The sequence below is a fragment of the Ambystoma mexicanum genome, chromosome 5p (genome assembly GCF_040938575.1).
Source record: "Ambystoma mexicanum isolate Mex_15411 chromosome 5p, UKY_AmexF1_1, whole genome shotgun sequence".
Lineage (NCBI taxonomy): Eukaryota > Metazoa > Chordata > Amphibia > Caudata > Ambystomatidae > Ambystoma > Ambystoma mexicanum.
This window is the reverse complement of record NC_090930.1, coordinates 421649129-421662768: the sequence shown is the minus strand read 5'-3', so window position 1 is coordinate 421662768 and position 13640 is coordinate 421649129. Positions and strand designations below refer to the sequence as shown.

General features: G+C 47.4%; 1 protein-coding gene across 2 annotated transcripts in view; it reads right to left on the bottom strand.

Annotated features, from left to right (window-relative positions):
* PABIR2 (PABIR family member 2) overlaps positions 1–1733 on the bottom strand; it is an 812224-nt gene extending 810491 nt beyond the window's left edge. For both annotated transcript variants that reach the window (XM_069612821.1, XM_069612822.1), the window contains exon 1: positions 1386–1733. In XM_069612821.1, the coding sequence (XP_069468922.1) occupies positions 1386–1489 (104 nt within the window). In that variant the 5' untranslated portion in view covers positions 1490–1733. The remainder of the gene's footprint in view (positions 1–1385) is intronic.
* Positions 1734–13640: the final 11907 nt, after the last annotated feature.

The following is a 13640-nucleotide window of genomic DNA, read 5'->3' as shown; positions in this document are numbered from 1 at the left end:
CCCTCTTCACCGCTCAAGATATTTTCGATCACTTGCTGGGACACTATAGAAGTAGAGGCTAAACCGAACAGCACTCTGCAGTACCTAAATACTTATGAAACAACAGGATTACACCGTGGTGTGCCAACCCCCCCACCCCCAAGTGACCAGACGTCTCGGAATAAGGCCCTCTACCCCACAGCTCTTTTTTATTATTGTTTAAAAGCCCTATACTGGTTTTGGTGGGGCGACCACTGGCAGCATCCCAGCTGTCACTGCTAGAAGAGTAAATCTTCACATCTCGATGCACAATGCTCATTTACCAACAAGTCCACATAACAGTTCAAAATTAAATAAACATTAGAATAGCTTGGTAGTTTTACATTAAAATGAACACTTAAACGAGGTCTCTTATGTCCCGTGGTGAGCTCGAACACCTGTCACACAAATTAACTGATTGTGCTACAGAGGCAGCTTGAGAATTGGTTTTATAGCAATCAAAGCAAAAGTTCCATTGTTTTTAACATGCTTACAGTCACTACAAATCTGCGCAGTTTACATCCAGGGGAATGTGTTGTATTCCTCACCCAACTGCTAAAGTTCTGTCAAGACAGCCACTGTCAAATTGCAGTCCTACTTTTATGTCAGTGGCCTGCCTTGGGTTTTATTTCTTGAAAATGTGGTCACCCTACCACCAAATCATAAAATTCATTTCAGGAACAGTAGCCATCTAACAAAAGCATAAAAAGGATAGCAAACATATTCTAAGAAGTCCACGAAGTTTGATTTTCAAGTCAAGTGGCAAGTTTAGGAAATGTCAACTGCTGCTTTCAAGTACATTTCCAGTTTGCCTCTGTGATAAACGGTGGGTGGGAACAAATGGGCAGTGCCAGCATGTGGGCGTTGCCCAGAGTGAAGTCTTTTGAATGAAACTGAAATAGAGCAACAACATTTCAGAGGCACTAATAACTTCAAGGGTTGCAAGGTTGGGGGAGGGGGGTGGATATGAAGACAAATATGAAGGGGACAGAAAAAAAGCTTCAATTAATAGGAAACGAAGGGTTACACACAAGGCGATAGCCATTGCTTAGGGTAGGTAGAGTGGCCCGGGTTGAGGGAATGCGACTAGAAAGATCGAATTGTTTTGTGGGAGCTGCGTTCACTGTTGCAGCACCAGTGCCTGATAGTGAGCAGCCCCGGCCTCAGTCAGTGTTGGTAGTCGCCCCCGTCTTACTACTGCGGCGTGCTCCATTTCTCACTGCCCTGGTGCAGGGTTCTCCCGCGGATCACCGGGGCGCTGTCCCACCCTTGGCCGGTTCGCTTTGCCGCTGTTACAGTCGATCACGGTTGGACACACCCCCGTGCAAGTCCTTTCCCTTCGTGGTTCTCCCCCTCCGCATTCTTACCTCAGCCCATGGATCATGGGGGCGCTGTTAGATCTCCGGAGCCCCCCTTCTGCCCCAGGCTGAGCCGGGAGTTCCAGGTCCAGCTCCATCTTCTCGTGAGCCATGATCTGTGGCTGTGCACTCAGCCTCCGCCACTAGCTGGTCATGGCCAGCGCCCTGGACCGAAGCCTACGAGTCGCGGGGGAATCCATAGGCTGCGACGGGCCCAGGCCCCGGCGCAGCGCCCCCCATATCGACCCTGAGGAGGCCGCCGGCTCTTTGTGTCCCGTAAAGGCCCGGCTGCACAAACTTCACAATCCACCCAGAGGAGCAGCTGCTGCAGCCGCTTTTGCGACGCATGCGCAGTGTAGCCACGCACAAGGCCCAAGACAGAGCGGGAGGGGGGCATTGTTAGATATCCGAGGCGGCGACACCTGTACCCCGCTGACAGGCAGAGTCCTGGTTGTGGAGCTTTATTCAACTACTCTTCGCTAAATTGTGTGATCATTCCATGTAAACAAAAATCCATCCAAATGCGCCCCCCATTTCGAAGTTGGGGCGTGCTCCTCCTCCTCCTGTCACAATATCACTTTCCAACCGAGGTCCATGCTGTTCCCGAGGGAAACTAAGCTTTCCACTGCCATCTAACCTAACTAGGAATATTCACACACAAATGCCCCGTAATGTGTATGTAAATACCATGCCCCCTAGTGTGGTGGTGGAGAACGTGTGATGTGGTTTACATAATATACCTCAAAGTACTACCAAACGTTTTCTAGGTGGCGGTTCGATTTAACACGTAAAGATTTATCAAATTATTAAGGTTTTTGCGGTTCTGTTCAAGGAAGTTTACCAAATTCTGCATTTTAAAGTACACGTGCAATTAGTTATACATACAAGGACACACATTTCAAATTGTGGGGAGGTTCAGAAGTTTTCCCATATGGAATAATTGTAAGTTTGTTACTTTCTGCCCAATTTCTTAGATCTCGCAAAAAAATACTGCTAAACATTTTACTGGGCGCATCTAACATAACCAATAATCGATTGTTGGCGGGTACCTTTTTTATAGACTGGTATTAATAAAGATTTTTTCCAAGATGCAAGTATTGTATCATCTCATAATTTTTTTGAACAGCATATGTTACAAAGAGGGCCATACTAACAGAGGCTTTCTAATTATTATTTTCGTGGAAAACATGACCGCAGGCTCTTCCAGAGGATTGGTGAGCAACTTTAATAGCAGTCAGCAAAGACAGGGCAAAACAACAACCCAACGATAAATGAGACTCGATGCAACAACTCCCTTCTCCACATAGCAGGTTTTAATACGAGAGCACACACATGCATTTCAATGGGGGGAGAGGTGTGATGAATCTGAAGGTAACATTACTAACTTCTCGGGGAAAGTCTGTTCCCAGGTGGCAGGGAAGGGCAGACGCTACCTGACACCAACCCTGGGGGTGGTTATCTGTGGGAGGACCACCTGAGAAGAGGAGATTTCTTTATTTGATAAAGAAACATACAATTCCCCTGTGGGTCAGAATAACAACTGTAACTTTACACCAGCACCTGTATGTATGTAATATTGTATGATAGAAGATGTAGGGGAAACCCACTGACGCATACTTGTACAAGTTTCTGTCCATAAACCACAGATAAATGTAGGACATTCATCAGGGGTGAATATTTCCTTGTGTTTGTAATGGTGAAAGATCTTCTCTATTTTCACTTCTTTCCTTTGAAGAGTTTTCTTACGAGCTTGGGGTGTTTTTCTCCACAGCCTATTATACACCTCAATTGGTTGTAGAGTGAGATTTCCTTTTCTTTGGGAATATCTACCCAACTTCTTCTATTTTGAAAAGGTAAAACAATGTCCTCTTTCAACTGTTTGCACAGTCAAAAGAACGATTTTTGGTAGCAAGAAAATGTTCCAATAGGTTTGTCCATTGGGAATTGATAACCCGTTATAGTACTCTAAGGGTCAAACGGAGGCTGAAACAGCTGCCATTCCTCAAAGTTCTTGTATGTTACCAGAAGTAGAGGTCTCCTTGCAAAGAGTTCAAATTCTGGCGTTTTCTTTCTCAGAGTAACTTGCAAGTTAATCTGAGAAAGAAAACGCCAGAATAGCCACAGTGTGAAGACTCACATGGAGTTGGCATATATACTAGAGAAGGTTGACCCATATATTTGTATCCCTTGTGTCTTTTGATAGGTGTTTTATATGTTGTTTTTTAGTAAAGTTTTATGTAACGTGATCATTTTATGACTGTGGATAAATTTAATTGTGTTTAATAAAAATTGTATTATTATAAATGTATGCAAACATAACACTAGATATGTCATTTGTGGTTTTTGGTTACCCATTGGTTTAGACACTATTGTTTACATCTTCTTATTGCTTACATCTTCTTTTTGTATAATATATATTATTTCCATGTGGTAAGGAGCGTGTGTTCCCCTAAACGTGGCCACTGCCATTTGAGACTAGAGTAAGAAATGGGTACATTGTTGTTTCAGCAGAAGATTTCTTCAAAAGGGGTTGGACAGTTACAGATTTGAAGAAGGGAAGACACCAGCAGAGAGAGTGGTTAAAGAGCTCAGAAAGATAAGGGGCAAGTGATTGTAACTAAGGGCCTCATTCCGAGTATGGAGGTAGTTATGGCGCTTTTTGCGCCATGACTACCTCCCATACTGGGTCCGACCTGGTTCAATGGGGACTTACCAGTCCATTCCGACCCTGGATAGACCGGTAATTCCCCATTGAAAATTCCATTCCCCATTCCCATTTCAGCCCCCATAGGGCTCAATGGGAATGGGGAAGTAGCTAATAACGGTACCGCAATTTGCGGTACCGTTTTTAGCTCTCTGGTCCCTTAGCGGCTCCCGCTAAGGGCGCCTGGTAAAACCAGGCACCCATAGCGAGACCCGCTAAGGGACCTCGGAATAGGGCGCAAAGGGATTACCGGCACCGATGTCCTTAACGGTGCCCGGTATCCCTTTGCACCCACCTCGGAATGAGGCCCTAAGTCTTTGACTTTTTAAGGAGTAAACAGGACAAAAGAAGCACAAGATGGGTTCGTGCTGTGAAGGATGTGTGCTATTTCCAAAGAAGAGGTAGGGCAGAAGTAGTCGCAACTAGAAGGGGTGGGTGGAGAAGTGGTGGACAGAAGGAGGGCGGTAGGGGGAGATAGAGGAAGGCAGTGAGTGGGTCACGAATTCGAAGATTTCAGGGGAAACGATGTAGTGAGGAAAGTCATTAGCAGAGAGGGAAAGGCAATCAATGTTGGCTTGGGGAGTGTGAGCAAAATTTGGAGGGTAGATGAAAGTTTGCAGTGGTGATTGTGAAAGGAGGAGATTAGGTTTGTGAAGTAGTAGGATTTGATGGAGTCCAGTGAAGAGTAAAGGGCAGCAATGGAATTTTTGTAGGCTAGGAGTAGGGTCAGGGTGTGAGATTTACGCCAGTGTCACAGGTCACAGCGTATGTTTGTTTTGAGGCTCTGAATCTCAAAGGTGACCGAGACAGGAATGTGTGAATGTGCGTGTAGAATAGTATTAGTCAAAAGGAGTCATAAATTGTCCCAATCGTCGTCTGAGTCAGAATGATTCCCTCTCTCCTTACCTGATTTCCTCTGACTGGTGGAAGGAAATCTTTCTGCCCGTTCCTTCTTTCCTTTCTTCTTCTTCTTGCTGGTCTTTTTTTCCTTGAAGAGGTAAGGTCTGTCGCGAAGGGAGGACTAGTGGCTCCTTGCCCGGAACAGCCGGGCAGGGAAAAAGCTGACATGGCACATAAAACCCTGAGGTGGTTGCAGTAAGCAGGCTGTCCAATAACAGTGTCCTCGAGAGTGAATCCTGGTTGAGGTGTAGCTTAGGAGATCCAAGTAAGTACAATATAAGCCAAAAGCAGAGGAGATGGCAGAAGACAGAGGCAAGAAAACAGATGTGTGAACCAAGAGGGAACCGAAGCTCCCGGGAAGGGAGAAACTGACAACAACACAGGAACCAGGTGTAACGGAGTTCCCCCCTTCTCACCTGAGACCGATCCTTGCTGGACTCTGTGGGCAGTGTCTTCTTGTGGACAGACCTGGACTTGAATAAGGCTGAGCGAGTCTCTTCCGACTCCAGCGTGCGTTTAAGATTCCGGGATGCAGCAATCCGGGGATCCGGGAAACGAAGAAGACGTGCTGATGCCGCACGAGTCCAGGAAGCAAGAGGAAAAGGGAAAGGGGCAAGGAATGGAAGTAGAAAAGCTAGGAACCAGGAAAGCAATACTGCGAACTACAGAGCACACGTCTGATCACTACTTGGCAATAGCATTGAGACGCGCAGAGCCGCAGGGGTGCGGTCTATTAGTAGAATACATTACGTCCAACGTATAGACCGCGGAAGGCGTGTCACGCTGGACGGCCATGTTGGGAGTGTCAGGGAATGCAAGGCCCGTTGCGATAAGGACCAGGAAGACCAAAAGGGGTGCATCCTGTGGGTCATGACAGCATGCCTCCTCCGAAAACCTGTTCCTCCAGGTTTGCCTGGGTGTATGAGGTGGTATCTTCTGAGCAGTCGAGGGGTATTCAGATTAGAAAGTGGTTCCCAAGTTCTTTCACTGGGGGGATATCCTTTCCATTCAACCAGGTATTGAAGCTGACCCCGTTTATACCTGGAGTCGCATATCCGGGACACTTCATATTCCAGTAGATTGTCCACCACCACAGGAGTGGGTCTGTAGGATTTCCGTGAGGATTGTATGGTTTTAATAAGGAGGTGTGAAAAACTGGGTGAATCTTTTTCCAGGATTCTGGTAGCTTGAGCCGGTATGAGACTGGGTTTATAATTTCCTTGATGGTAAACGGACCATAATACCGGGGGAGCAAATTTGTTTGGCCGTAGATGTCGGGGTAGTAATTTCGAGGACAACCAGACGTGATCTCCAACTGAATAAGGAATCCGCATATCTTTTGGTCTGTGTTCTGGCCTTGTCTGAGTGCTCTTTGGTCTCCTTATGTATGTTGATGAGTGTTTCAATCCAGGAGTCGACAGTAAGTACCGGTGTGGGTTGTGGAAGAACAGAGGGCAGAACTGATGGATGGAATCCTTAGCTGCAATAAAAGGGACTGGTCTTAACTGCTGAATGATCAGAATTGTTATAAGCAAATTCAGCCACGGGTATCAGGAGCGACCAGTCATCCTGAACCTTAGTAGCAAAACATTGAGATATTGTTCCAGAGTCTGATTAGCACGTTCTGTGGTCCCGTTGGTTTGAGGGTGATAACCTGATGAAAGAGCGCGTTGGATTCCTAATATTTGACAGAGGTGTTTCCAGAATTGTGAGACGTATTGAGGTCCTCGATCAGAAATTATCTTGGAAGGGAGTCCATGAAAGTGGAATATGTGCTCCAGGAAGATTCCAGCCAGTTCAGATGAGGATGGTAGCTTATTGAGGGGTGTGAAATGAGCCATATGAGTGAACACGTCAATGGTGACCATGATGGTGGTGTACCCTCTGGAAGGCGGTAATTCCACAATGAAGTCTGTAGCGATAAATTCCCATGGCCTTGTTGGCAGTGCGGGTTGTAGCAGAAGACCCGCCGGCCTCTTGTTGTCATGTTTATTCTGACTACGGATTGCACAGGCTTGGACGTCTAGTTGTACATCAGTCTTCATTTTAGGCCACCAAAATTGTCTTTGTATGAGGTGGAGGGTGTTGGTGATGCCACGAAGTCCGGAGTGAAGGGTATCATGACAGAGGTTTATTATTCTTTGTTGTCATTTTTGTGTAGGAATGAACAGAGCGTTGTCCTTGAACAAATATCCTTCCTTGACTCTCAGGTTCCATTGATTCTTTCTTGAAATATTCTTCCAGAGCTCAGAGGATTGGGTTTGTACTCGGATTTTTTCCAGGAGGTTGACTGCTTGGGCTACAAAAATCATGTGGGGAAACATCTTAGGATAGGCCTTATCTTCGGTAGTTTCACAGTCAGGCCGTCGAGATAAGGCGTCAGCAATCAAGTTTTGTGATCCAGGAACATGAGTGATGTGGAACTGGTACTGGGCAAAAAAGAAGGCCCAACGAGCCTGATGACTGTTCCGACACTCTAATGACTGTAGAATTTGAAGATTTCGGTGGTCCGTGCGGACCAGGACTGGATATCTTGCTCCCAGGAGTAGATGTCGCCACTCAGTGAAGGCTTGGCGGATGGCTAAAAGTTATTTTTCCAGGACGGAGTAGTGTGTCTCACTGGGAGTCAGGGTTCGTGAAAGATAAGCAATGGGGTGTTCTAGTTTATCCTCAAATTCTTACTTCAACACCGCTCCAATGGCATAGTTAGAGGCATCCGATTCCACAAGGAATGGTCGATCAATGTCGGGTTGAGCCAGAATGGGAGCTTGAGTAAATCTTGTCTTCAAGAGTTGGAATGCCTTATCTTGCGGAATAGACCAGACAAAGGGGGTGTCTTTCTTCAGGAGAGCAACAATCGGTTGAACAATCTCAGAGAAGGTGGGTATAAACATCTGGTAGAAATTGGCAAGCCCTAGGAAGGATTGAACTTGTTTCATGGACGTGGGAGCAGGCCAGGATAAGATATCCTTTACCTTTGAAGGGTCCATGCCAATTCCCTCTGGAGTAAGGATAAATCCTAGGTAATGAACAGAAGCAACGTGAAACAGACATTTCTCGGGTTTGGCCAAGAGTTATGTTCACCGAGTCGTTGTAGTACTGCCTTTACATGCTCTTCATGCTTTAGAAGGTCCTTAGAGTAGATCAAAACGTCGTCCAGGTAGACGATGACGAAGAGGAATAGCATGTCAGAGAACACCCTGTCCATAAAACGTTGAAAGACTGCTGGGGCATTAGCTAATCCAAAGGGCATGACCAGATATTCGAAGTGACCAAAAGGTGTTCTGAATGCTGATTATCATTCGTCTCCTTCCCGGATACGAATCAAATGATAGGCACCCCGGAGGTCCAGTTTCGTGAAAATCACAGCGCCTCTGACCGCTTCCAGGATATCCGAGATTAAGGGTAAAGGGTACCGGTCCTTGAGGGTGCATTGATTTAATCCACGATAATCGAGGCAGGGTCTGAGTTCCTTAGTGTCCTTCTTAGGAACAAAGAACAATGAAGCTCTGGCTGGAGATTTTGAAGGTCTTGTGGTGCCATTCTCAAGGTTAGTATCCAAGTATTCTCGGAAGGCCTTTTTCTCAGGTTAAGAAAGGATGAACATCCTGCCAAAAGGAATCATTGCTGAAGGATCTGTGTCTATGGCGCAGTCTTCAGGCCTGTGAGGGGGTAAGGCCTGGACTATGGCAGTTGAGAACACATCAACAAATCTCTGATAGGCCTTAGGGACCTGCACGATATTGGAAACCATGAGAGGTGCTTGATGGTCTATTGGTGGTTCTTTGGAGGGGGTTAAGGAGGGATCCAGGATTAGACAGTGAGACATACAAAACTCTGAGCCGAGGAATAGTGATCCTGCTGTCCAATTGATATACAGATTGTGGTTCTGTAACCAGGGCATGCCCAGTACCATGGGGTAATGAGCTGACTTAATAATGTCGAATCAAATCCGCTCTTGGTGGTGGTTAATTGAAAGCTGGATCTCTTTGGTCTGCAGGCTTATGGGCCCCGAAGTGAGGGGGTCTTCCATCGATCGCTTCCACCGGCTGCATGATGCTTCGTGTTTCGTGTGGGATGTGGTGACTAAAAACCCAATCTTGATCAATGAATATTCCCATAGGCCCGCAGTCTACCAAGGCCAAAACAGGATAGATCTTATTCCCGGAGGTTGATAGGAAGGCCTGTAGTATCACTAGTTTGTTTTGTCCAGGAGAGTTCAAGGATGGAATTGATGTGGAGCAAACATCTCTCTCCCGAAGCCCTGCTCCATCTAGGATCGGGAGTTGGCGTTTCCCGAACGCCGAGGAGGGGACAGAGGGCATTCTCTAACCAAGTGTTTGTCTGAGGCACAATACATGCACAACCCCGTATTAATCCTTCTCATCCTTTCTTGCAGGGATATGGGTCTACAGAAGGCTCCTATCTGCATGGGTTCTGGTTCGGTGACTGATCGAGGGTTTGTGTCAGATTTGGAGGTACTCTCAAAAGACACTTTCGGAGGGTATCCCCTAGATTTTTTCTTTTCTGCCTTCCTTTCCTGGATGCGAAAGTCTATTTGCATGGTGAGGTCCATAAGAGCCTGGAATGAGTTCGGTCGGGCCACTCTGGCTAACTCATCTTTAATCTCCTCATTTAGTCCTCTCCTGAAAAGGGTAAAACTTGCCTCCGGAGACAATCAGCTTCCTTGACCAATTGCTTAAAGCGGGTTACATACGTGAGCACATCCTGGGATCCCTGCTGAAAGTCTAAGAGGCGTTCCTGGGCACTAAAGACCTGCTCTGGGCGATCAAACATGGTCTTTAGGGCCCATATGAAACCATCGTAGTCATCTAGGAGAGCGTCGCCGGAGTTAACTAGGGGTGTAGCCCAAGTTAAAGCATTTCCGGAAAGGTGAGAGATTATGAACCCCACCTTAGCCCTGGGAGTGGAAAAGTAATAGGGCTTAAAAGTAAAGTGAACCAAACATGAGTGCAGGAATCCACGAGTAGTTTTTGCCAACCCATCGTATTTGTCAACAATGCCGCCCAGTAACTTTTGCGGCTGAATCACGGGATAGAACTAATTGCTTGAGAGCAGCGTTTTCCGCATTTAAATTCTGCACCTCGGTGGTTAATTCTTGCGTACCTCGCATCAGGTCCTGGACGGCCGCTTCCATGTCGACTTCGAGTGCGGTCGGTAGGCGTCTCAAACTGTCACGGAGTTCCCCCCTTCTCACCTGAGACCGATCCTTGCTGGACTCCGTGGGCGGTGTCTTCTTGTGGACAGACCTGGACTTGAATAAGGCTGAGCGAGTCTCTTCTGACTCCAGCGTGCGTTTAAGATTCCGGGATGCAGCAATCCGGGAACCGGGAAACGAAGAAGACGTGCTGATGGCGCACAAGTCCAGGAAGCAAGAGGAAAAGGGAAAGGAGCAAGGAATGGAAGTAGAAAAGCTAGGAACTAGGAAAGCAATATTGCAAACTACAGAGCACACGTCTGATCGCTACTTGGCAATAGCATTGAGACGCGCTGAGCCGCGGGGTGCGGTCTATTAGTAGAATACGTTACGTCCAACGTATAGACCGCGGAAGGTGTGTCACGCTGGACGGCCATGTTGGGAGTGTCAGGGAATGCAAGGCCCGTTGCGATAAGGACCAGGAAGACCAAAAGGGGCGCGTCCTGTGGGTCATGACACCAGGGGGAAACCTAAGCCCAGTGCCACTGAGCAGAGAGCCACCGGCAAGAACAGAACCAACGAGAGGGCGAGCGCGGGAGAGGGTCAAGGCAGGGAAAGGCAGCCAAGGAGGGGAAAGCAAGCAGAAAACCTAGACTAATGTGAAAACCCGTAAAGCACACAAGGGTTGCAACACGTCGCACTGGGGGAGCCAAAGAGATTTATCTCTTACTTCGGTCGCCATGTTGGAAAATAACTAGACCGTAGCTCTGTGTAGCCGGAGCTACGTGATGGCTCAATGATGGTGGACTGTCCATCTGGCCCAGAGATGCCACGGGGGAAACAGTGTGATAGTATGCCCCCTTTTATGTTTGGGGGTGCCAGGCTTCCCTGGGTGAAGTCTGTGAAACCTCTCGAGCAATCAAGGGGCCTTGATGTAGGAGTAGGGTTCCCATGAATTCTCAGACACCGGATATCCCTTCCACTTCATAAGGTATTACAGTCTTCTTTTGCGGTACCATGAATCACAGATTTGAGAAACCTCGTATTCCTTGGATTCCGGAATACCCTGCGCTCTAAGTCTTGTAAGTTGTCTTATGTAAGGATCTGGTTCCCAAGAGCGAAGAAGAGATGCATGTAATACAGGGAGCAGCGGTAGCTTGAGCTTAAATGCTACTGGATTGATCTTGGCTACGATCTTATGTGGTCCTATGTAGCGATGAGATAGCTTCGACGGACGAATCCATCTGAGCAGGTATTTGGTTGATAACCAGACCTTCGACCCTGCTTCCCAGCCCGGAACCTCTCTTCGATGGGCATCCGCTTAGGACTTGTTTCTTCTCTTACTTTCCTCCAAACTCAGATAGGCAATCTTGAGCGCTTTGGCAATGTCTGATAGTATAGAAAGGATCTTGGAGGAAGGGCATACAGAGGTGGGTAGAATACGAGGTTGGACACCATATGTGCATAAGAAGGGACTTCGTTTGGTAGAGGTATGCAGGGAATTGTTGTAGGAGAATTTGGCTGTTGGCAGAAGGTCAAACCAGTCATCTTGTAGGAAGTTAGTGAAGCATTGTAGGTATTGTTCCATGGTACTGTTGAGTCTTTCTGTTTGACCATTGGTCTGAGGATGGTAGTCAGAGGACAATGCTCTTTTGATGCCCAAAATCTTGCAGAGGGAACCCCAGAAGGTAGAAGTATACTGAGACCCACTTTCAGACTCTATGCATTCAGGTAAGTAAGCTGTGAAGATGGAAAATCTCCTTGAAGAACACCGTGGCCATCTCTGAAGCAGTTGGCAATCCTGGAAGGGGAATAAAGTGAGCCATCTTGGTGAAGGAGTCAACGGTAACCATGATGGCGTACAACCTTGGGAGAGCAGTAGGTCAACTATGAAATCGTTGGACTATGACTCCAAGGCCTTGTGGGGACTGTGCTTTGTTCGAGAATACCTAGATGTTTCTGGGTGCTGTACTTGCTTTGGATACAAATAGGGCAGGCTTGGGTGTAGGTCTTCACATAAGACCGAATAGTCGGCCACCAGAAGCTCTGTAGAATGAGTTAAAGAGTGTTGGAGAATTATGATGTCCTGCCACCTTACTGTCATGACACCAGGCTAGCACCTGTCTTTGTAATGAGGTATCTGGTATGTATATGTGGGATATTTTAACCCACTCAGCTGTGCTTACTACATCATGTTGCTGCATTGGGACAAGAAACAGCACAAAATGGCAGCGCTGACTCCCGTGCGTGCCAAGATCCCTAAACTGTGCTTTAAAATAACTGAAAAATGGCTGCACAGCCCTGCCAACACACATTTCAGGTTGGGTGGAACGAAGTACTCACTATAGGAGTATGCCAGTGTCCCCTGCCACATTCAACATGGAGCAAAGGAAAGAAGCAGCATTACTTTGCTGTAAACCCAAAATGCCTCTTTAAAAGGTCAGCTTTTCAACCTTAAAAAGTGCTGTTTGGCGCTAAATCCATTCATTTCTCATAAACCACCATGATCAAAAAGGCCCTGCTATGCTCAGGATCATCCATTGCAGCTCATAGGAACCGGGCCTTATTTGAATGACAGCTCCTGGAAACAGTGGGCCTCATTTTGAGGTTGGAGGTAATGGAAAAACGATGCCGGTAAAGAATTACCGGCATCGCTTACCGCTCCGGTGTATTATGACCCGGCAACCCGCTATTAGCGGCACCCTAAATAACGGTGCCTCTAATAGAGGCATGGGCGCGTACATGCGCCCCTTCGTGGAGAAAATACCGGCATGCCGGTAATAGGAGGACATCACAACCCACGTGGACATGCACATACCGGCATCCAGAAGCTGGTAATCACGGGCTGCACGATGCCGGCCATACAGGCATCGCAGACCACCCGCAAACAGCAATCAGCAATCAAGCCAACTGCCACAGGTGCACACAATCACCACAGGTGGAGTCAATAGAGGCTGGGTCAGTATTAAATGAGTACACCCACACACCACACCCCTTCCTACACCAAAATGCTACCACTAGCTGTTGCAATCATGGCGCTGGAGGACATGCCTATACTGCTACAACTACAGCAACAACACCAACTACAACAACAACTACAGCAGCAACAACAGGTAGCACAGAGGAGCACAGGAGGAGAAGGAGGGTGAGACAGGCCCAGCAATTACCACCAGCGCATCCAGCAGTGCCTCGTAGGCAGCCACCAATCCCTCGCATCAGACCTAGGCAATTCAACCTAACCCCTGAGAAGATCCACACCCTGTACCGGTTGGACCGGGATATCATCACCACCATAGTGGACATGATACACAACGAGATTGCCAGCCTCATAGAAATACGCACTGCCATCCCCCCGCTACTAAAGGTGGTGTCTGTGCTCCACTTGCTGGCCACAGGCACCTATCAACACACACTGGGTCAGCTTCATGGCATTTCACAACCACTATTTTCACGCATGTTGAACCAAGTGCTGGAGGCCCTCCTGAAGCACGCAAGGACCCAC